This window comes from Melospiza melodia, chromosome 8, assembly GCF_035770615.1.
Source record: "Melospiza melodia melodia isolate bMelMel2 chromosome 8, bMelMel2.pri, whole genome shotgun sequence".
NCBI classification, from domain to species: domain Eukaryota; kingdom Metazoa; phylum Chordata; class Aves; order Passeriformes; family Passerellidae; genus Melospiza; species Melospiza melodia.
In genome coordinates, this window is record NC_086201.1 from 22,250,099 (window position 1) to 22,274,565 (window position 24,467).

Genomic DNA, 24,467 nt, shown 5'->3' on the forward strand with positions numbered 1-24,467 from the left:
CTTTTCAGCTTTATTCCTAATAGTTTTAAAATGGGATGTTTTGATCAAGAAACAAATGGCCTCCATGTGGCAGCTTGTCAGTGTATGAGGTCAGCAGCGTGAGGCTTTTGACTTGGCAATGTCACTAGTCACTTAGATTTGGGAGCATGCTCTGTACCTCAGTAATAACAGTAACAAAATGAAGGTTATAATTTGCAATCTGATGTTTTCCTATATATGAGTAATGAGTAATTTTTTTTCCTCAGTGATAGTGGGGGGTTCAATGGGAGAGCAGCATGCACTGTGGTGATGATGTGAAGAACACTGGTTTAAACTGAATGCAAGTTGTCACAGACCAAGTTACTTTAGACTGATTCTTCACCTGATGAAATTCAAACAAGGCTGCTGCATTAACTGCAGGTTTTTTGCTGTTGCACTTTTGTTTTGGTAATGGAAGAAATATCTTTGTATTGTTTTAGACAAACGGATGGTACAAACACAGCAGTGCCTGCAAAGGCTGTAAGGAATGCTGTTTGCCTTTGGCTTTCACATTAGTGAAATTAAGGAACAAATGGGAGTGCAGGGCAGGAGTTTACTGAGATGTCTGTTTTATAGCCAGTTTGTAATTAAAGGTATTTATAGTGCAGCTGTGGAGCAAATTTTCTCTGACAGACATTTGATTGCGTAGTTAATGGCAAAGGGAACCCAGGAGTGTTTTAGGTGCTCTGTGCTTTGCCATCAGCCCCTGCCTGTGTTAAAGAGTTGCTGTGTATCCGTGTTGACTGTCTGGGGCCATGGCTGGGTGTGCTTCTTGATGCCTATGCTCCAAAATTGCCATCTTCAAATAGAGATTAGTCCTCTTGCTTTAAGTGGCAGCAGTGTCTTGCATTCCCACAGTGCCCACCCATCAATGGCAAGAAAAAAATCAAATCAAGCATGCCTTTTAGAACTTGCACAGGGATGAAGATAGTTTTTAATGTTCAGATCAACATGTCTTACAAATTATACATTTTATGTATTGAAAAAATCCAAAACAATCAAGTGCAATGAGGTTTTTTTTGAATAGTAAACAAAACCATGCTATTTATTTGCCCATTTTTGACTCTTTTATAAATCATAATTTGAACTCCACAAAGCATTTCAATTCACTGAGCAGAGATTTCAAACAGGGCAGGTGGATGGCTGCTAGTATGCAGTTTTCCATAAGCACCAAAGTACCAGCAGGGAGAGGTGATGCTCACTGACTGAAGTCATAGGCACAGTAGTGTATTTCTAGGAGAAGTGCTCAAAAGCCTGCAGAAATTTTAGCTCAAAAAGGCATAATGATGGCAATGTTCTAACAGATTTTAAATGCCTTTGGAAGAAAGATCTCATGAATTTACATAATGTTCAAGGAGGAAAACAAAACCTGTGAGCTTAGCATAGACTTGAAACTTTGTGTTACATGGTCTTTCCAAAGGTTATTAAAAAAAAAGCTGAATGAAGCATTGGTAAATGCTGACACTGGTGTGTGATTGATAATGATGCTACAGGAAGACTTAACCTTGGAAAACTAGCAAGGATTTCTCTCCTTTAGGGAAATAAATGTGTATGAAGTAGAGTTAAAAAACTTTACTGAGCTGATAAGGCAAAATCAAACACTGAGTGTCAACTTTTATACTAAATTAATATATTAAATATAAAGCAAATATAAATGTGTAAGAAAAATGGGGAACACTACTGCATATTTATAAAAAATATAAGAAGCCATCCTGGTTGTCTTGCAAGAAATTATATTCAGAAGGCTAAAATCATTTTTAATATATATCAAATCTATGAATATAACAATAGATAGGAACAGTATATAAATATGGTATATTTAAATATTTACATATATATGGAAACTAGTCAAAAGTGGTGCTATAAGAAGGAAATGTCTGTTATTAAGTCAGATTAAAAATTTTGTATACGCCCATTCGCATTATCTGATTAATTTTCAACTTGCATTTTCCATAAACTAATCAACAACTTTAAAATTATCATTGCATAGACTTACTTAACAAATAGTACTTAATTCTGCATTCCACCTCACAGTAAAAACTACCATGATAATGATACAAAACTAGTAACTCAGAGAACAGGAACCAGCTGTACTGCCCTTCAAAGTTTAGTCCCCGACTGCCTGCTCTTAGGAACAAGAAAGACATTGCCATCTCTAGTTTGCTGCAGTGAATATTCACTGGGAGAGTAAGGCTTTCCGTCTTCATCACGTAGCATGCTGAAGACCTCGAGGTACAAGGTGGTGAATTGCTTTTTCATTTGATGAAGGCTCCTGTCATGCTCTCCTTTTTCCTTAAGCAATTTTTCTTTCTCATCTTTTAGGTTACTCAAATCATGCTCCAGTTCTACTATATTTTCCAGTTTTCTTTTACGGCAATTTTGAGCAGCCACTTTGTTCTTGCCTCTCCTGCGTATATCTCGAATAAGCGTAAGCTGGGCTTCGCTGAACTGCTCCTTAGACATCATTTCGCTGAAGTCCGCAACAGGGAGATTGATGATTTTTTCAACAGGAAAAGGGATCTGCAGAGCTCTGGCTCTTTGCTCATCTCTTGTGAGATGAGCATCAAGGCGGCCTGGAGGTTTATCTTTTGTGAAGGGAACTCTGGGTTGGCCAGGAGCAGGAGGGGGTTCTTTCTTTGGTGTGGCTGTATGTGGCAAACTCGATGTTTGAGTGCTTGGCCCTAAGGAAGAAAACACCCGATCCTGGAGGTGCAAAGAGTACAGACCAGCACTGCTCTGCAGCATACTTCCAGAAGCACCATCTGTATCTTCCATTTCAGAATCGCTGCAACCCAAAGTCTTATCTGCATAGGCAGATGATTCCACAGAGTCCTCTGGTGACGCCACGCTGGAGCTTGCATTCAGTGAAATACCAGAGTCAGAATCGTTACATTCTGCTCTGGTCCCTGAGTGGTTGCCATTAAAAGCTTTACACAGTGCAAAGTCAGAAAGATCAATAGGTTCACTTAGAATCTCTGCCAGGGACTGACTGATAGTGTTCGTTGCTGCTGCATCACCGTTCACCTTTGTATCAATAAACGTGGTGTAGAAATCCTCACAGAAATCAGGGTTTGAAGGGGATGTGTCATTTAAAGAGTTCACACTCAGCTGGCTGGTGTCTTCTGGTGGTAAAATGCCCGAGAAGGGGCCCTCCATACCATCCAGGAAATCTGGACTGCAGTTAGCATCCTTCTTCAGCATGGGTAACGAGCTGCAGTAACTGTAGCTGTTGTGCATCTCTGCTGGCTTGGTCTCAGGGCTTGTCACTGTGCTCACCTCAGCCAGGTTATCATTTTCAATGTTCAGGCACTAGATGGGTAATGCAAGGGAGAAGTTGAGCAACACGTCTGCAATTGATAAAATCCTTTTCTATAACCCAAAAGCATTAAATAGCAATCAACATGGACATAAGGGGTTTTTTTAACACCGTTGTTGTCTAGATGCAGCACCCTTGTGCTATGAAGAGGCAATCAAAGAAGATGACAGATACCAAAGCAAGAGCACAACACAACTTCTTCTGGACAAAGCATTTTAGAGTAAGAGAGCAGAGCCTCTCAGGCTCAGAGCAAGATGCTGAAGACACCCATTCCAATGTGATTTAGAAACTGCAATTGCTAGTTGCTGCCAGGTCTGAACTTCTCACAAGCACCACTGCTAGGAATGTATGAGTACAGAAATGTAAAATTCCTGAATGAAACTTAATGAGCATGTACAGTAAACAATGACTTCTAGAACTATTAGTTCACAGTTCCTCAAAACCAAGATTCTTCTAGGATTTACTGAATGAAGGAGCTTTCAGCACAGAGCAATGTAATTGTTGGTGAAGTAAGAAGAGTGCTAACATGGAGCCAGGCAAACACATTAGTTCAGCTGGCTAACACCAGTGTGAGTGTCAGACTGCTCCACTGATGGGCTTTCACTGGCTACAAGAACAACTTTATAATGAGCTGGCAGTTGCCTAACTGAAGCTGAAATAAACAGGCCTGCTATCCCCCAGGAATTACTTAACTAGAGGTTGTTCAATGCTTAAGCTAAGAATTTCAATGTGAGAGCTCTATTTTTCCACTTCTCTAAACATAATTTGTACAAGGCAGTGCCCTTATTTTAATTATCTTTTTTTTCAAGAAAATTATTCAATTACTATTCAGAATTACTGCAATATATTACTTTGGTTTGTTTTCTTAATGTTTGGTTTCTTATTTTCACCATCACTGCTGCCTCTTCACAGCCAATTGCCCTTGTACTTATGTGGGCTCTTTAAGCCTAACACAGTAATCAGGTTAGAAAACTAGAAGAACATAAAAAATATAAAAAGATGAAGGGAGGAGGGAGAGTGGCAGGAAAAAGCTAAATCAGCTTTGCAAATTTTCGTTTTAGTTTTTTGAAATATATCTGAATATAATTCAGATTTATGGGCACTCCACCAAGTAATCACCTCTTGTATTAATAGCATAAAGTAGAGCAGCAGCATGCTGGAAAGCATGATGACATTCTACAGTAATATATTTGAAAATAAATTTATTCAATTTTATAATCAAATATAAGGAAAACAGAAATATAAACATAGGATAAAAATCCCTACATACTCTCTGTATTAGCGAAGTGACTCTTTTGTTCCTTTGAGATATCCAGTTCACATACATTACACAAGTTGTTCTTACTGAGTATGTATGAACAGCATTCATATAAATATACTTGACTCTTCTGTGTACCTAAATATATATTCTATTATCAGCTTTAAAAAACCTTTTCCTTAGACAAAACTTGAATGCAAAAGCGATCATATTCACACAACTGGACAGTTCCAAAAAGCCCCCAACATTTACAGTAACACTTGTGAAAACAATTCCTGTTGCAGATCCGTGACTCAGAGCTGTCCATTTCTGAGCAGCTGCATTTTATTGACGGTCACGCTGTATCACACAGAGGCAAACAGTGACTTGCCAAACATGAGGAAGTTCTGACTGACAAGTGTTTTGTTAAGGTTTATCCATAAACAACTCATTTCATGCTTTCTACATGTTTTTCAATATATTCTTTTTGAAAAAAAATTAAAGCTTATATTGACATATAAACATCCTACAGGTGTAGAAACCAAGTCACAGCCAGCACCTCTTCAGATGCTATTGTACTGTCTTCTCCAAAGTACTGTAGTCCTCCAAAAAGAACATGCTTTGTTTTTTGGGTACTTGTTATACTAACCTGTAACTCTGAAAGGGACAGTAATTCTTCCCAAACTTGCTCTATGTTCTGCATATTCTCTGCATCAGTGGGTTGTACTAGATCAGGGGATTCAGGTGGCTGAGTTTGATCAGAAGAAACAAAGGCTGGGTTGCTATTGACCTGAGCAGGAACCAGTGACTGAAATGCAGCTGAAGAAGCCTGAAGGGTTTAAACAAATAATTAAAAACCTGAACAAAACAATGTTAACTAAAAAACACACTCAAAAAAACAGATGTACATTTTCCAAAGCAAAAACCTAGTTTTTGGAGTTCTGCATCATTTCTGCAGAACAAACAGGTGTTTCTTAAGGAAAGCATTTTTTTTAATACAATGGAGTATTATAAAAATAGGCTCAAGCCTTCTCAGTGCTTTATGTCAGCTGAAGCCAGCTTGAGGAGAAAACTCAGACCACAAATTAGTCTTATGGTGAAGACAAATCTTAGTCAGAGAAGACATGAGACTGACCCTGTGGAAAAGCACCCATGAAACCACTGAACTGTGCATTTTTACCTCATGCTCATCTATAAACGGGAATGCTTCTGCCAAGAGCTGCATGCAGTCATCAAAGGACAAGGCCTCTGCTTCTGGTTTTGAAGGCTCTGTGGTCTAAATAGGAAAGTTATGAAAAAAGGTTACTGCATGTTTGAGTAACAGAAGATATTCCATTACAGCAACACATGCAAATTCACTTTAGGCAGCCACTAGCATTATGCCTTCCTGTGAATGGACAAAGGGTTAAACACACTCACACCACTGGAGTTTACCTGTGCGAAACCAACAGGTGGCTCAGTATTTTCTGACTGAATGCACTGAGCTGGCTGCACAGGAATGAATTCACCTGTCTCTTCGTCTAACTCCAGCTGAGCCAGCAAGGCTTCCTCCTGCTCTTTTTGGAGCTGCTCTTGTCTTTCCTTTTCAAGTTTCTTCTGCTTCTCAAGTTCATACTCCTTCTGCCGCTGCCTGGAATCAAACACTTCACGTCTCGCCCCAAGGTCTATATCTTGCCTCCAAAGGATGTCAATCAGGTTCATGTCCTGCAACAGAAATGCTTTTTTTAAGCAAGATCCTTCCAGGCAGAACTGGTTTAGAACAATAGCAAAGCTTTAAATCTCTGTGTCAAATGGGTAGACTCATGTAACTGAAGCTTATTCTCTTAATCCTACAAAATTACCAAAATAAAACTCGGCTCTATATGACCTTTCTGAAGTATGTGATCTGGTGGCTTGCCTTCTGTGGCCCACACAGAGGCTCACAGAAACCAAGAATTTACTACAACTGGTAAGGTAATACAGGAACTGGCCAGAGGATAAATATATCCTTCTTTTTTGACCTGTCTCATAGAAAACATGAAGATACAGAATGAATTTGTCACAAAGGAAGTAGGAGAAAAGAGAGAAATTGAGAAGTTTGACCATGTAAATTTTTTTTCACATGTTCTTGTAAAACTGCAAAAGCTGCCTAAAAACATGATGGAGGCTTCCTGAAGTAACTATAATAGCCACGCAGAATGTATTTTGGATTAGTAATGTTCCATTCTGGTATTACTCTTAAAGATTGGCAGAACAGAGCTTCAGAGCTGCAGGAAAATCTGGTTTCAAAGACCCCAAGTGACATAACATCACTAACACTAAAGACAATTATTAAGACTATTAGTAAGAAATTTTAATTGAAAGCTTAGTCTGTGCTGATGTTCTAAATGTGGCTGGTTTGGAGCAGCTGAGTATAAACAGTGCTTGCAGGGTCTCAAATACTGTTAATGAGTTGGCCCCTGGCTCATGACAGAGTCCAAATGGAATTCTGCTATTTAGGAAAGAGCAATTGCTTAATACATATTATGGCTACAATTACTTTTAATTTATTGCATCACGGCTTTTTGGGGGGGGGGGGCAAGGGGCTTAATAGATTCTTCTGTTTTAGTTTTTACTGTTCAAATAGTCAATATTCTCAGGGCTGAAGTCTAGAGTATTTTCTTCTATGAAGAAAACACTCTAACAGTCTAAATGTATTAATTTGTATGCCTGCTGATACAGAATTTTAATATTTGCTAGTCACATTTCTCAGATGGGTAAATGCCAACCATTTAGCTGGTGCCTGGAAATTTTTGATTTTATTATGCTTAAAATTACCCTTCAGGGCAGCATGTGAAAATAATGTTCAGTGTTGGGCATCCTCATCAGATTAACACTGTACGAGTAATACACCAAACACTGCATTTCATTTAAACAGAACCTTCCTGATTCACTCAGCAGCTCTACACCCAAGACAGAATTTTTTGCCATCATATAAAATTAAAACATTCCCTACCCTCTAAAGGTTATTTTCAAATAGAGAAGCAAAGTAACCTGTATGCCAGCTCATGCTGCCATTCAAAATGATCATGTCTGTACAACAGCTATGGCAAAAAGCTTCAGGCCAAGTCCACATCTGAACAAACCAATTCAGTGTCCTCAATTCCACATGGCATGAACGACTTCTACTAATAACTAAAAAAATGTATTTTTACTAAAATTGGGTAATTACGTAAAATATCTTTGTGTAACACAATGCGGGCACTTCCAAATCTAAAACATATTTAATATACCTTGTTGGGAGAGACCAAACTCAGCTTTAATGGCCAGCAATGAAGAAGCTGAAATTATTACAGTGGCTGCCCAAGACAATGTTTGGTCTTTCCAGATTGGCAGGGTAAAATGAACTAATTAAGTTCTGCAGTAATTGCAGATACTGCAATATGGTATAGCTTCATTAAGGGCCAGTAGTTTACCAGCTGCTCAGTGTCTCCTCCTGCAGCAGATCCAAAAGTGTTTCCTAGTCTCTGAGCATTTGCAATATGTTCTGGATAAAACTGCAGGATCTGGATTTTAGAGCTCACTTCTGAATTATTCATTTACAAAGCACCATTAAAAATGTGACTCAGAAGATTTTTGTGTGTGTGTGTGTGTATAATGCACAAAAATATCATAACTGGTGCTCAGTTTCAGGTTAAATAATGAAAAACAAAGTTTTTCTTTCTGTAGCTACATAAGGCAAGAAAATCCATGTAGCCTTAGTACAAAAACTTAAGACCCAGCTATTACCTTTTTCAGCCATTCTAACGACAACATTCACTATCCAAGTAAGTAGCTTTGTGTGCTGCTCCTTTGTGGGATGTCTCCAAAGACACCAGCTGACCAAAGAAAATGCTGTGCCTGTGCACCACTTGGTGTGTGCAGCAGCCAGTTCAGGATTCTTTTTTGAATGAATATGCTTGCATACTTACCAAGATGGTCAGGTTCTGAGCTGTTGTCTGACAAATATGACAGCACTGATTGGCTCCTGTCACTATTTTTCAAGTGACCATATTTAGGTCAGTGTCTTATCTCTAGCAGACAGCTGAGCTTGGCCAAACAGTGTCATGCTCAACCCTGGAGGGCACTGCTTGTCAGGAGCACTTGTAAATTTTATTTAGTTGTGCTACTGACACTTAAAACCAAAAGGATGGGTTGTTTTGTTTTTGCTACCACCATGTAACTGAAAAAGAGCCCTCCTATTTTCAGTCTGAAAAGTTGTACATAAATACAGCAATATTAGTCTTAACTTTGAATAACAATTCAACTAATTACTCTTAACATAAATGGGCTATATGGAGGAGTGTTCTTCTGGTCAATATGCTGATATGTAGTATCTAACAGCACACTGATTTAAATATTAACCTGCCACTTAACACTTATCTATAATTTCAACCAATGCTTTTAGTAATACTTCCCTTTTCAAGAAAAAAAAGTATTGTGGTCATTAGTCCAAAGCCTCAGGTTAAAGTTAAGGGAGTCAACACTGACAAGTGATTCACTGAGGAATGAATCACAACCACAAGCACGCGGTAATGGCAAAGAACTCTTAAAAAAACCCTTGCAGTCTAAAGCAAACATTTTGCAATTTTGTTCCTTTAGCCTCCCCACAGTCTTCCTCTTTATTTCCCTGCCCTGTCCAACTCCAGCACACACATACACAGAGGTACCCACACAGGCAGGCATTCTACCTCAGGTTCACCACTGAAGCAATTTCCCCCTTCTGCTGTGAAAGTATCCCAGGAGTAACTGTGTACTCGATGCCTGGAGTGTAAAACTAAAGCTATTAAAACGTGCCCTCCTCTCCTGTGCGAGGGCAACCCGCTGGTGTTTAGGTGCCTCAACATGATGTGCTGGTCTCAGAAAGACTCATTTGGAGAGACAAGTGAGCACAGAGTGGCCTCTAAACTGGAACACGTGCACCGAGAGTCCTGTGAAAGATTCATCTGACCCAGAGCTGCCTGCTGCCCTTCTGACCACTTCCCTGAATATCAGACACATTTACAGCAAAGGCACAGCCTCATGTGACAGCCTCCACAAGCACCCACTTGTTCTTTCCTCCGTTGTGCAACTCCTTGGATTGCATCAGAGGAAATGCTGGGCTTGGCAGAGCCAAGGGGCCGCAGGAAGAGCCCGGCCTGTGCCCAGGAGGGATTGCAGCCGGCGCTTCCCCCTCGCCTGCAGCTCAGCCCCTTCCTCTGAGCACCAACACCTCGGCCAGGGCAAGTGCACTGTGGGATTCAACCTGGGGATTACTGCCATCCAACATTCCTAACTTTGGAAAAAATGGTATGGGTTTAATACTTTTCTCAAGCAGACAAACAGTGATTTGATTTTGGTTGATTTTGGTTTGATTTTCTTCACAATTTTGAAGACAGAGAAACACTTCTCCCAACAGAGGACATGTTTGCTTTCCCATGATCCATGTAAGCAGGAGGTGCCTTGTACTGATGGTTTGATTTTTCTGTTCATTTAGTGATATGCTCTTCCAACCACATTGATAGCTTAGTTTGGACATATAAAGGCACTTTTAATAAGATAAACATAAATGTTAAACAATTCACATTAAGCCACCATCTGGCCCTCAATGGAAATTTTCATGTTTTAGATTTACATATCAGCATTTGCCATCTGGGCAGAGTCTGTTATACATTTTATGAGAAAATCTCTGACTACATTGTAAAGTTTGACAATTAACTCTTATTGCTCCTAAGCAAATGTTTGCAGAAGGGTAAACAAAGGAAAGAGACCCTGTTTTCGTGTTACTTTCATGGACTGACTTCCATGCTTTAAACAAAATGCTAATCTTTTGTTTCATCCCTGTCTGGTTTATCTGACTGGTTTTGGTGCTGTTTGGAATATGAGCCATTCACAGGTAGCCTTGCTAGAATGGAAACATCCAGCAGCTCAAGTGTAAGCAGATAAACAATCTCAGCACCTTCAACCCATTGTAAGCTATTCCCTGGATACAGAGCACATTGTGAGGTTTGTGCATTTACTTCTCCAGTCATGCCTTTTGCACCATAAATTGAGATAACACGAGCAGAATCTCGCACCAAACCGGGATTTGTTTTCCTTTCCCATGATGTGTTAGCACCTAACCCCACAAACACAGATGATTTCCCATGCCAGCAGGAGTCAGCAGAAGAGCAACAGAATCAGTGGCTACTGCATCCAGCAGGGAGCTCAGGCCAGCACTGCACGAGGAGCAGGGAAGCATTCCTACAGCTCACCCACAGAAACAGACACAGCAAAGTATCCCTCACTTCTGCTCTTATCACTTATGTTTTCCAGAAAGTGAAGGGAATGAAGAAAAAAGCACTTTACATTTCCACTTTAACTAAAAAAAGTCTTGGAAGTGAGACAGGCTCAAGGACCTGAGACAGTTCAAGGCAAGAATGAAAGGAGGCCATCAAGTAATACTGGCAGCATCTTATCACTTAAGAAAAGCTCAGTGGAAGCAACAGCTGAAGGTTTTCACCTCATTGTTCTCTAGAGGAACTGATTTTGTTCAAATAATTTTTAAGAATTATTTATAAATAATTTAATATTTTCAGATAATCTCTGGCATCTCCATAACTACTGTTTTGTTTTCTAAATATTTTTCAAGATAAGTTCCTTAACTACATCTTACAATTACAGAAGAAAATTCTGGACACATAAGCCTTATGTTTAAGGGAGCACAGAAAGCAGATAAAGTTAGCCCAAACCCCTAACTTTTTAAAAACAATCAAGAAGAATGGGGAAAAGGGAATGACAGAAGCTGCTAACACTGGTGGGCAGACGGGTACAACAGCAATTTCAGATGTCTGAATTGAGGGTTTGGAAGTGTGACAGAACAGACAGCTGTCAAACAAAGCCACATGACAGCAACCTGAGATTTGTGAATACTCAAGGTCAAATCCTTGACTGCCCTGCTGTCTGCTGTCCCACCAAGACTTCTGAGGAATCTGGAAGGAAACAAGGTACTTGGATGGATGGAAGGGGATGAGCTTTTTTGTCTTTCATACCTGTGCCACCTAACACTGGTGTGACTGTACTGACACTAAACCAGTATGCTTTGACACTACACCAGCCTGCTTCTCTTTCTTTATGCCCATTTCCTCTTCCTGGTCCTGAAGTCTTTGGATACCTGAGCAACTAAACACTCTTAAAGCCCTGGCAGGCCAACTTACCTATGAAAGGACTCAAAATGGGTTGAAAACCCCTAGCTTTAAAGAAGTGATATTGCAAGAGAATTTTCACTCCCTGTCTGTAGAAATAAACCTGTTAAATGCCGTCCATGCACATTGTGAGGTTTGTGCATTTAGTTCTCCAGTCATGCCTTCTACACCATAAATTCATTCTTCAACATTCATCAACACACATTCTTCTGCCCCAACAGAGCCAAGTAAGATCAGTTCCTGAAATGTTAAGTCTATGTATGCAAATTTATATTTTCTCCTAACAAACATCTCATAGTCCAGACTGTACCTCCCACTGTATTACAGCAAGCTATCTTACTAAATGTCTAGTTGTCAGGCTCTATACCTATAAATTAGGTTAGCTGAAAATTTCTTGGCTGGATTGTCCAGCACTCTTAAGCTTCACTTCAAGCCTCGTCTAAGGGCATTACTCTGACAAAGACTGGGAGAAGTTCTGCCTGGCTGGAAGTACAATTCTGGATATTACTCACCCATTCTCCCAACCCTCACTCCAGAAACAACTCCTCTGAGATGTGGATTATTTATGCATTTTACCTGAAATGTCATCTTCCAGGAATGGTATCAACAAAGGCTAAGTCTATAAGTTATATATACAGTTCTCAATATGATGGTTTTCTTGAAGGCATTCCATGGCAAGCAAGCTTTCCAAATGCCAGGGAGAAAATACACCTTGTATATGCCTTGTAAAAAGCAAGGTGTATATATACATATGTCTTTTCACCCTGTGTAGTGAAAAGATAAGTTTCTTTAAGCCTCAAGAATGTAAAATGAGCAAGAATGTAACTGCAATAAAAAACAGCTGTTGAAGGCTGCTTATGGTCATTAATGTACTAGCTTTATTTCAATTCCAAAACCTGCAAATCCTAAAGCTAACAGTAAAGCAAGACCAAAGCAGGCAAAGGAAAACACCTACATCAGAAACACAGCAAAGAAGAGGAAAGGGAAGGGCACACACAGCTTACTTCTTCACTCTGGCAAGTCTTCTCTCATTCTGCAAAACCGATCAGTCCCCACCTCCCTGACACTCCTTAAAACCCTGGGCATGTGCAAGCGCCTCGCAGCACTGCCAGCCTGGGCACAGCAGCAGCAGCACCGCTCTCCTCTCTGGCTCATTCTCATCACCAACAGGCAGAAACACAAATCTATGGCCTTCTCCCACCACTTTGCTCTGCTCGGAGGTGACCATTTATGGTACAACAGATCAGGGGACTTTTCAGTGCTGCCAATCTTTCTGCAGAAGACTGTTTCATGATCTATTTCAGACACTCCAGAAGCAGCTGTGCTTTTCTAAATTGTTTGATCAATACATATTTCAGATGATGGGTTTAAAACAGTAGTTTAGTAGGAGTTTAATACAGAGTGTTGGTTTCCAGAGGCTGAATGGGATCTGGACTGATCTTACCTCAATGTGCTTAAAAAAAAAAAAAAAAAAAAAAAAAAATTGAAATCCCAAATCCACAGTCTCATTCGCATGGCTTACAGAAAGCAAAATCTTTAGTTTGACATTGGTACATATTTTCTTTGTCCAGTACCTGATTTTTCCAAAGTTATCCTTTAGTACTGAGGACCAGATCTATCATGCATTGTTATTTGCTCCAAATTCCCTTATTTCTGCCTTAGTCATAAAGAAAAGACAGAGTAAGGTCTAACATGGTGAACTGATTACAATTAATTTTTCTTGAATAAACTCAATTATGCCCATATTTACAAGTGCTACCATGGCTGCTCAGAACAAGCTAAAAATGGCCATGGTTGTCATCCTGCTTCTTCAAAATTAGTCCTAAAACTCTTGACATCCCAAAGTGCTTTCTGAAGGATGTGTATCTAAAGCAGTGAGCCATACATGTTTTCAGAGCTTTGCTGTTTTAGTTAAATGGGTTCTGCTTTTCCCTTTTCAGTCTTGATTATATTGTATTAATCCAATTTTCCCTTTTCCACAGTTTATTTGGCTGGTGGTGTTGCAGTCCCTTACACTCCAATTCTGAATCCTTTTTTCAGCTTAACAGAGTTACTGACTTACTATTTCTTTATCTTGCATCAGCAGCATTACAAAATTCAGTCAATAACCACAAAAAAGTTAATATGTATTCAAGTTACAATCTATTACACAAGTTGCATCATGAACTTGGGAGGCCGGCAAAAATACGGGATTGTTTACCAAGAGTGGCTTAGTCTGTCTGTTTGATTTTGCTTGATACATCAACAGAATTCTGCTGTGCTGCCCCAACAAGTAGAGAGAGCAATCCTGCTGTGGCTGACTTTCTAGCTGCTGTCTAATCACCAAGTACTGCACCACATAAAGCCATTTTGAAATGTATTCAAACAGCAGCCATCTCAGACAGACTAGCTTTTCCTGAAACAAAATACGGCTTTAATGCCTTTTATTTGTGTTTGGAGGGATTTTTTCCTTCCCAAGTTAAAACAGCATCATAATGAAACAGACTTTTATTGAATTTTGTCATTTATACAACAACAACAAAACCTTATACGTAAACAAATAATACGAGAAAAATACTGCTGATATTTCAACCACAGGAATTCAAAAGCCTTTGCATCCCACTTTAATTTAACAGGTAACTGTTTTTCAAATACTGTAGGTTCAATATAGAAAATATTATCTTTAAGCTATTCTGCTATACCCAGCCAAACATGTACTCTGCAGACATTGCCACAGGATACTCACTAGTTTATACACAAGAGGATTTGTTTACAATAATGGTTCAGTCATCTGGGAAACATGATCCAGTCAAATTACAGAACATTCTTTTGTCCAATCAAACAAATCAGGAAGCAAAATGAACATAAGAACAGAGAAAAGAATCTAAAAACTGCAAATGGCATTAGGTTGTATAAATCTTGTGTTATAACCTATTAGCCACTATTGTGATTTCACACCTTTTGGAAAAGCGAGTTTCAAACCAAACATGAATACTGTGTGTTTGAGGGTCCATATATTCTCCAGGATTATATCTTTCTTGTACTACACGTTTCCACAGCCTTGGCATCTCAGTTTAAAATCCCCATTTCCAGCTGTCGTTTTGCTGATGGCTGGGCAGGTCACAGGGACAGCCCCAGCTGGGTCACTGCAGCTGCAGCACGGCCTGGATGGGGACACCGCACACTCCAACACCACGGGAGGCACATCTTGTCAACCTCCACCCCACTCATCTCACAAGCAACTTTGTTCTTGCTGTTTGTGCACCCAACTACAGGGGCAAGCAACTGGAGTGCCTGGTGAGTTAGAAAGCAGTGAGGTTCACCCAGTGTCCTGGCAGCACACACACAGCAGCGCTCCTTCAGAAACACAGACAGCTGCTGCGGCTGCATCAAGGAAATTCCACACAAACACCTCATCAGCCAGCAGTACTATCTTAAGACTAGAAGCTTAAGAATAGGGTTAAACTGCAGGGAACAGTGTTTGCTCCAGATGTGCCTGCATCTGCCAGAGTACACGGGTACACAGTCCCCACTGAAGTCGGTGGGGCACAGGTGTTAATAGTGAGTCAGTCCTGCAATTAACATGCCTTTCTCACATACATAATCCATACAGACAGTGCTGGGATTCAGTCAGTGCACAGTTCTCACTAAACAAGCAGGGTGGGAGTTTTCTGAGTGTTCAACCTCTAATACGCTTCTTATTTAGTTTCTGCAAGGGGAAAAGAAAGCAAACCCAGAAAAGAGGCCAAAAATACATTGCTATTCAACTGCTTACCACTGGGCAGTAGAAAATCATAACAGATTTGAGAAAGGGATACCCAGAGGGGCACATTTTAGCTGTGCTGGCAATATTTTTCCAAAAGAGTAATTCATGGTTAAATGGCACTGTGAACAGCCTTTATTAGTGACATACTTCAGTCAAGAATAATACCATTCAACCCTGCACTATTGACCAAGAAGACTCTGCCTCAATTTACACAAAGCATCATAGAAATCATTATTTCATTTGCATGAAAAGAGTTCATATAGCTTTTCCCTTTTCTCTAGCCACACCAAGATACTTGAGTTATCCTTCTACCCATAGAATGAAGTCAGGGTAGATTTTACTTATTTTCTTAAGCACTTGTAATCCACACATTTATCTGCAAAAAGCAAGCCTCCAGAAATCATCAGCCCACACAAAGGCTTCAGCAATCTCTTTCACATGAAGGTCCTGCAAAGTTAAACAACTGAATCAGAAAGCTCAGTAAGGGCCAACAAGTCAGGCATCTACATGTCAATTTATCATTTCTTTCCACAATGACAGCTTTTGCTTAAGAAAGGTGAACCCACTGAGGAAGTGAACAATAACTGGGCAGAAAACAAAAGCTCTGTCTGTGTGCTGCATTCCAACCCTCACTTTTCAATTTATAAATCCTGAAAGCAAAAGGATCTAATTCATCCTCCAAGGCATAAACCAGAGCAGGTAAATGGTTTTACAGCTCTTGCCAAAGTAATGCTCAATACCTTCAAAAGAGCAACAAAACTGCAAAACTCTGCCATAAGTAACTGTCCTTCTGTCCAAATCAAGAGCCTCCACCACCTACCATTTTCCTTGGGGCCTTTTCCATGTCTGTTCCCTTGGAGTATACAGGAGAACTCATAGCCCATTTTATCAAAAACTCTCATCCCAAGCTTCATTTTGAATTTAAGATGATTCTGTGGGTCTGACCTTAGTGACAGTTTCAGAATAATCCGAAGCACTCCATTAACAGTTTTATTATTTAAGTGGCTCCCATTCTTCACTTTGCTGACAAAAATACACTTTGAGAGATGAAAGATGTCCAGAGATGTATGCACTAGCTGTCAGCTGAGCAAAATCTCCCAAGAGTGGTCAGCACAGACTACACTCCTGAAGTGATCGATGATAAAGGATTACAAATCAAGCCAGAAAAGATTCCTTGGCACTACAACATTTCACTGAGTCACAACAATTCATACTAGTTGAAGAACTAACCTGGTAACATTCTAGTTCAAATACTAAAACCAAAATAGAAAGCACAGTATCAAAAGTCATTGTGCTGTAATTCTCTGTGACAACCTGTTACACAGCTATAAGGCACATTAATACAATGTGCATTTCCATAGCCAAATAATTAAATTTAAATAATTTGGAAGACCAGCTGTCAGAAATCATAATTTAAATTCAAATATAAGTTCTGGTTTTCATATTATGCTATTTTACTAGCACTATTTTTGTTAGGGACTTACTTTTATTTTCATCCTTTGGCATCTTAAATCGTACTTGTTTCAAAAGTTTACTCAGGTTTGATTTCTTTTACAAATATCAGTGGGACAATCTTCCAGAAATTCCTCGGATGACACAGATCTCAAGACCCATCTACAGCAGAAACACAGCCAAGTGTGAATATAATTCTGTGTCATAAACCAGAAAACATGTCCATGCATCTCATGTCAAGTAATTCACAGTAGAATGCACCAGGGTCTACAGTACACTTGTACCAAGAACGTGACTACATTATCTGCACTGGTACAGACACATCAGTGACTCCTCCAGTGACAGTGGTAAAGTCAAGCATTAGTGTCACAAAATGGGCTGGAATGCCCTACTGACAGGTCTTGGATGACCTCTGCTGCTACAGTGCCCATGTTCTCCTTCCAGCCATGAAGCATCCAAAATTCTTACCCTTCTGAGCTGAGCTGCACCAGCCTTCAGAGCCACCCACTCATCCCTGTCATCCTCTCTTGTCCATTGTTCTGCTACCCAGCTGACTGTGGACCACGTCATCTGGTCACATAACTGCATGCAATCCAACTGGAAATACCCTGATTTAGAACAAAATTCAGTCTTCTTACCCAAGAGCATGTAACTCAAGCAAGCAGCTCCTGGAGGCAGCAGGAAGAAATGATGAGGCGTCCCCACCCTGGCTGGCTGCAGAGCAGACATTAAACTGGCCCTCTCTCACAGGGGGAGCAGGCAGCATTCCCAGGGGCACACCTGCACCAGCCACATGCTGCCTGGGAATTCTGAATGGGGATCTCCCAGTGGGGAGCCCACTCAGCACAGGAAGCTTTCCACTCTAATGACAGAAATAAGTAGCAAGATGCTCATTTTACCACAAGGTTTCAAACAAACAAAAACCCCCATAATCTTATTATCATAGTTCTTTACAGCAAAACGGTGGTGATGACCTGAGCAGGAAGCAAACCAAAGTCACAGCAACTTTTCACATAACTCAGCTGTTGAAAAGTCACTGCTTTAACAATTTGTAGGTATTAATTCTCAAACACAGCAAATAGACACACCCTTAATCATAAAACCTCCTCTCACAGGCACTATCAACCAAGCTCCTTCTGAGTCAATTTCCCAAGTATGCAAACTTTGTTTCGCAAGCTGTCTCCAGGAGTGGAATACTTACAAGAGACAGCATGTAAAATCAATACAGCAAACAGCAATAAAACTTTGAAACTGCAAGACAGAAGTGGGGGCATGGAGGGAAAAGGTGATATCTTTACATTTCATAGCAATACAGAGGACACTTCCTTAAAAGGTTTTAAAGAGATGGTTTCATACTGATCTTACATAACTTTGTTGCTGCAACTTCAGTCTTAAAGGAACTTTCTTTCCCTTTCTCTTCTCTTTTTTAACTAGATTGCTAATAATAATACTGCAGAAGTCAGGCTAAAAGTCTAACTGCAAGACATGTACAACGTTGAGTGGTTTCAACTCCCTCAGTACTGCAACAGCATCCACAACTAAGACATACCTTATGAAATGGTTTAGGTTTAGTTTACATTTAAAGATAGAAAACATTAATAATCATTTACATCATTTACAGCACCTTCTAAATAACTTTGATAAACAAACACTGTTTCATATTCCTTTTTCTCAGTATAAAAACTGCAGCTGATCAGGCCAAAATTACAAATCTGAACTGACATAATAAAAAACTTCAGCTGTACCTGTAGTGCATAAATTGCAGCCACATAAGTATTATTTCTAAGCTATACCCATTCTACTAGAGCTGTGCCAATTAGTACTTGTGCTAGGGTTTAGTAATATATTACTGAACAGCAATTATACTCTGCTGGTAGGACAATGCTAACTTAACTTTCAGTTATTAACACTCTGATTCTTTCCTAATAGTTTTCCAAAATCTCCAGAACAATATGTCAAAAATCTAAGTATTTCAAAGTGAATATTAAAGTGAATATTAACATATAAATTAAGAGGCAAATACAAAACCAATGTATTGACATGTAATATTGAAAAATCAATGTGTCACTGAAAGAAAACAGAAAATATTTCACCAAGAATTCAAACCAGCAAAAGACAGAAAACAGAAGATCCTTCATAAGACAAATGCTCCTCTTCAAAGCAGTCAAATAATTAAACACTTCTATCTGTGCTAGATGTTGCTACAGATTGCTTGGTTACCCAAATTAATATTTAATTTAAATGTATGCTGCCAAATTAATACTTAATTTAAATGTATGGTTCTGAGAGACTTTGCTTCCATTTGAAATGGCCACTGTTGGCATACCCATGTCAAAGTAAAACTAAAGGAATATTAAAACAAGATAATATAATGGGGAATATATTTTTTAATTTCCTTATTTTAAATAGTAAAGAAAAATTAAGAAATATGTATCTAGAAATAACAGATACATAAAAATAGGTGTTGCTCTGATTGTTTCACTACTGTGCTGCACAGAGCATTATCATTAAACTTTCCTAAAGTGAAAGAGTAAAGTACTATAAGATAATTAAATTCTTGCTACTGCCAATTAATACATGACTGTCACTAGCTTTGCTTTTTCCATAGAGAAAGCAGTTACTGGGTAGGAAAGCTGAAAGTACACAAAGCCTATCTTGAATTGAAGGCATTTTCCAGTATCTGTTCCAGATAAGCCTTCCACTGTTTTCAGCAGTTTTATACACCACAGACAGCACTGCTGCCTTCAGTTCTTACTGCTGGTTTAATTGTTTACCTTAATGAAACAAATATGCCATAAAAGAATTGCAGTTGAGCAACCCTGAGCGGCACTGTGGTTCACTGTATATCAGTCATCCTTGGATAACACCAATTCAAAGTCATGACTTCCAGCTCCTCCTTCCTCCATGATTTCTCATTGGTCATACTGAAATACTTGCAGAGGTAGCAAATGAAGTGTTTTCAAAACCAATTAAATCAGTTTACTGCTGAGAAAGGACTAAGCCGACCAAGGTGTCATATTCTTTCCCCTTCACCTAAAGCGGCATTCTGTGGCACTAAGTCCAACTTTGGTATAATGAACTGGATCAGAAAACTGAACAGACTTCAAACCCTTTCAAGTTTTCTAGGAATGTGCTACATTAAAATAATAGGTTACTTAGAGTTGGAATGAGATTGAGGCCAAAGCAAACTTTAACCAGGTGATTAACCCGGAGACTTTGCAGGACTTCTTGCTGGCTGCAACTCAATCAGCAGGGGATTAATATTTAATTCATGCCAGTGGGTTACTGCCTGAACTTGTACTGCACCGGCTTCAGCCAAGACAATCATTGGAAATACACCACACTTGCACAAACTGGCCTAAATTTAGTGAATGCTTTAGTAATTTTAAAGCTTATCTTTACAATTGCAAAGAGAAAAAAAAAAAAAAGAAAGAAGGAGTGCTCAAGATACAAAAATCAAACGAATTTCTTCTTCACAGTGAGTCACACACCCAGTGCTACAGGTTGGGCACATGTGGCATCATTTGCTGGCATCTTCATCTGGACTTTCCATATTTTCTCCTTCTCCGTCAAGTTCACCCTTTTCTGAGGCTGCAATTGACTCTCATCATTCTCCTTATAAAGTCTGCTGCATTCCAAAAACTTTCAGTGACAAACTCCAACAGCTTTCAGCATTTTGAATTTTCTTAATTCTACTGAAGGAGCAAATACACTAAAATTTTACAACCATGTTTGAAAAACTCTAGAAAGGAATAGCATGATTTGATTTTACTCAGAACAAATACTTCCACTTCTAGTGGTCCTCAACATCACCTCACAAAGCCCAGCATACTCCACAAAGGTATCTGACATTTTTTTAACAAAATAAATTGAAGATGCTATTGCTACATTCATTTCAGTCAGGATCACAGAAGTAGCAGTACCAATCAAACAGGTATTTTTCTGCTTTGCAAACTTAAGAGGTAAAGAAAGCAAAAGAAATCAATCCAGTATTCAAGTGCACAATAGATACAATAATAATTTTCAACCATTTCCTTGTCTTTCAAGGTTATACATAACCTACAGCATTCTTATCCAGGATGAGTAACGTCTCTATTTTTTCAATTAAAAAAGAAAAATAATAAAGTAAGAGAAAGAAAGCCAAAAATTATTCTTGCCCATGAACATTAGCGGGAAGTGAACACAAACCTTCCTAACCACCCACACATTCCTACAAAAACATCTCAGCTTCTTTAAAGCACACAAGAACAGCCAGCTGCCTTCTGCTTACAATGGATGTTCTTTTTTATTCCAGTTTGGTCTCTTTCAGACATTTCCCAAAAAACTTTTATAGCCAATCTCTTCTCTAACTTTGAGTGCTAAATATTAATTTCTTCAAGTCAGACAGTCAGGTTTTCTGAGACAATGCCCTTGCATTTCCCCCAGTTTTTAATACAACTCTAATTTCTTGGCACATTTTAAAGACATGCTACAGAACAGGATTCATATGATGGATATTTACTACACTCATAACAATATCCATTAGCTGGTCTCCTGAATGGATCAACAAGATCAGCTCCTGCTAGGCTACATTCATTTCAGCCAAATATGCTACACAGCATTATATCTAACACTGGCTTCACTGAAAGATATTATTTCCTGAGTTTTGAAGGAAAGAAAGCTCTACCAATTCAGCTAAATAGCAAGGTGAGCACAGAACTAGTGGAAATGTCAAAATAAATGCATTTTTACTTAAGGAACTGCTTGTGATACTCTCTCATGTACTTCCTCCAAACTTGTCCTACATTTTAGTAGATAACAATATATTTAGAAATATGGGCATTTCTGATTTTCATCCATTAATAGGTGTACATTAATAGGTGTTTGTACAGATACATTGAGTAGATATTCCTATTCAATAATGTCATTAAATCTCATTATCAAGAAACTAAAAGAAAAAAAAAAACCAAAAACAGCAACAAGCCAAAAAGCAAAGACTCGCTGCCAGCCCTGAGCAGGGTACCTGTTCAATTTTCCCACAAAATGTACCCTCGTGGAAATAAGAGGCTTTCAGAGAATAAAAACAAACCCACTCACTTGACAATTTAATGCAGCAGGTCAAGAAAAAGAAAAGTATGTGTAATTCCTCATTAAAGTCCTCTGTACTGAAGAGATCATACTGATTCAGCTGGAGACTCTTCAGGACAGCTCTCTAGGTAGGAAAACCCTAACAGATACATTTGCACGCACACTCAATTATTTGTCCACTTGGCTTTGCCAGTTGTTGCAATTAGTCTTACTTCCAATCTAGTGCAACCCATAGTTTCATTGTGTTGGAAATGGAATTCTTTTTGCCCTCTTGTCGTGAGGCTCAAAATTTAATAACTAAGTGGCTTGTTTTTACAAGGTTACAGAAAACCGTTTCAAAAACTTCACATTTACTGAAAAGTTACTAAGTCCTGCCTTCTCAAGTGTTATTTGAAACATCCAGACCACTTGTTCCACTGCAATCTTATTTCTTGGATGGTTTGAGGTCCATGTAGGCAACATGCCATTTCACCTCTGTGCACAGAAGTGCATCCTCCTTCCAGGCAGAAAGGTACAACAAGGGAATACTTTTTACAGGAATATTGCAGGCAATAGTTCTGCTAACTCCCCCAGAAGTAAATAGCTGAAAGAGGAGGTTTTGTGTTCTGGTTAAGGAGTTTGATCAATCCCTACACACTTACCTTCACTGCTAGGTACACAGACACTAAGAACACCCTTCCCATCTGCTGGCTTGCAAAATCTGAGCAGCTAAATGCAGACTGCATCTCCCCTTGTTTATTTTGAGTGAACATTTTATGGTACTGGGAATGTGAATTTTCCATTCAATGTATACATTTAGGACTATAAATGTCAAAGATGATGATAAGTTGCTATCTAAGAAACACACTGCCTTTTCAGGCCAGGTCTGCAGGAGAAGCAATCAGCAGCTGCCGAGCTCAGATAGGAAAAGTGCAACAGGTGGCTTAGTGAAGAGGGTTTGACAAAAGCAAATGAGTAACAAAAGCGAGGTTTCTGGAGGAGAAGTCACAGTGGATTGGGGAAGAAGGTACAGAATCATATACTCAGGAATTGGTCTGTTAAGAGTACCTCAGGAATGAGGCAGAAAGTGCCTGGATAATAGAAGCAAAACCAAATTCACACGGTGCTTACGTAGCACCGGCCAAGACAGTGATTTCTACTGTAGTATTTGCCAACAAACGGAGGAGGCGAGGTGGAGGTCATGGCTGTGCTACCCAGGGCTAGAGAAACAGATGGCCAAGCAGTGTTACAAGCAGCCCAAGAATCTAAAGGAACTATCCAATGAACAGAAAAAGGTACATCCAATACTGCTGAAGTCATATTACCTGTAGGAAGCACCCACTTACATATCCTAAAGTATGGACAACGTTAGAAGAAACTACTGCATAGCATATGCATAGCAGCACACACCAGAAGAGCATCACAACCCTTGAGACCTAATTTTACGATATGAAAAGAATTAAAGCAGCTCCAGAACAATTTTTAATTATTACTTCCTTAAACCTAGCATTTTGTTGATAAGGATATGCTTCTATTTCAAACGCCCAAGAAAAGCACAATTATATAAATTTATAATGTCGTTCAATTATGTTTTCAGCTATTCACACCGCTCTTGTGTAAGTAGTTTGTAACACAACAGTACTGAATTCCCCCAGGCTTCCAGAGAAGAGGCTCCACGGCACACGAGTACGAACCACAAACACCTCCGAGCCCCAGGACACTCGCCCTGGCAGAGGCCGCTCCGGCTGCGCCTGCCCCGTGCCCAAAGCCCCGCCGGGGCTTTCCGCAGGCGGAGGTGCCGGGGCTGCCCCCGGGCCGGGCTCCGCGGGCTGCGTGTGCCAGGCTGACCCGGAGCCCAAGGCGAAGCCGGGACAGCCCGCGGTTGTGCAACAGCCCGGGAGCGGGCCCGGGCCGCAGCAGCGGGAAGCGGCGGTAACTCACCCGAGTGCGAAGCCGGAGCGCTCGGGCCCGCCGGGGGCAGCGACTCGAGGCTGTACCCGGCTCGGGCAGCCCCTGCGGCGCCGGCGCCTCCCCAGCCGCTCCCTCGGGGGCGGCCCCGGCCCCTGGCCCTGCCCGCGCTGCCGAGGCTGCGGGCGGCGGCTGCGGGCGGCCCTCGCTGACCCCGGCCCGGCCCGGCCCGGCCCCCGCGGACAGCGCGGCCCCGCCCCTACCGTGACTCAGCACGTTCCGGGGGGCGGGCCCGCGCCACGTGCTCCGCGGGCTCGTGATGGCCGCCCCGCCCCTCGCCCTCACCGGCCGGACCCGCCGGGGCCGTGGCGCCGCTCTCACCTGCGCGGCGGCGGCCGCCTCAGTCTCCATGGCGCGGGACCGGCTCAGCGAGGGCCCGCACGGCGCGGCGGCTGCTGCTGGCCCGGCACCTCCCGCCGCTCTCCTCAGCGCTGTTTGGGGACGGGGCTGCGCCGGGACGGCGGCCGCCCCCCCGCTCCGCCCCGGCCCGGCCGCGCAGCCACTCAGCGGCCGCGGGACCCGCGG

General features: G+C 40.7%; 1 protein-coding gene across 2 annotated transcripts; it reads right to left on the reverse strand.

The window, feature by feature from the left end:
• Positions 1-916: 916 nt before the first annotated feature.
• On the reverse strand, positions 917-24,287 carry NFE2L2 (NFE2 like bZIP transcription factor 2). 2 transcript variants are annotated; one of them, XM_063162187.1, is made up of 5 exons: positions 24,264-24,287; positions 6,006-6,275; positions 5,752-5,847; positions 5,221-5,400; positions 917-3,327 (listed from the first exon to the last, which is right to left on the reverse strand). In XM_063162187.1, the coding sequence occupies exons 2-5, from the start codon at positions 6,270-6,272 to the stop codon at positions 2,119-2,121; spliced, it is 1,752 nt and encodes a 583-aa protein (XP_063018257.1). In that variant the 5' UTR covers positions 6,273-6,275; positions 24,264-24,287; the 3' UTR covers positions 917-2,118. The 2 variants fall into 2 exon arrangements, with proteins under 2 accessions (XP_063018257.1, XP_063018258.1); XM_063162188.1 differs by lacking the exon at positions 24,264-24,287 and adding an exon at positions 23,916-23,986.
• Positions 24,288-24,467: the final 180 nt, after the last annotated feature.

Bases quoted from the DNA above. Each gene is read 5' to 3' on its own strand.
- NFE2L2 (XM_063162187.1), bottom strand. From the start codon at position 6,272: ATGAACCTGATTGACATCCTTTGGAGGCAAGATATAGACCTTGGGGCG. The intron at 5,401-5,751 runs GTAAAAATGCAC...TAAACCCTTCAG, and splicing joins CGTTTATAGATGAGCATGAG to GCTTCTTCAGCTGCATTTCA. The intron at 3,328-5,220 runs GTTAGTATAACA...TTACCCATCTAG, and splicing joins TGTCCCTTTCAGAGTTACAG to TGCCTGAACATTGAAAATGA.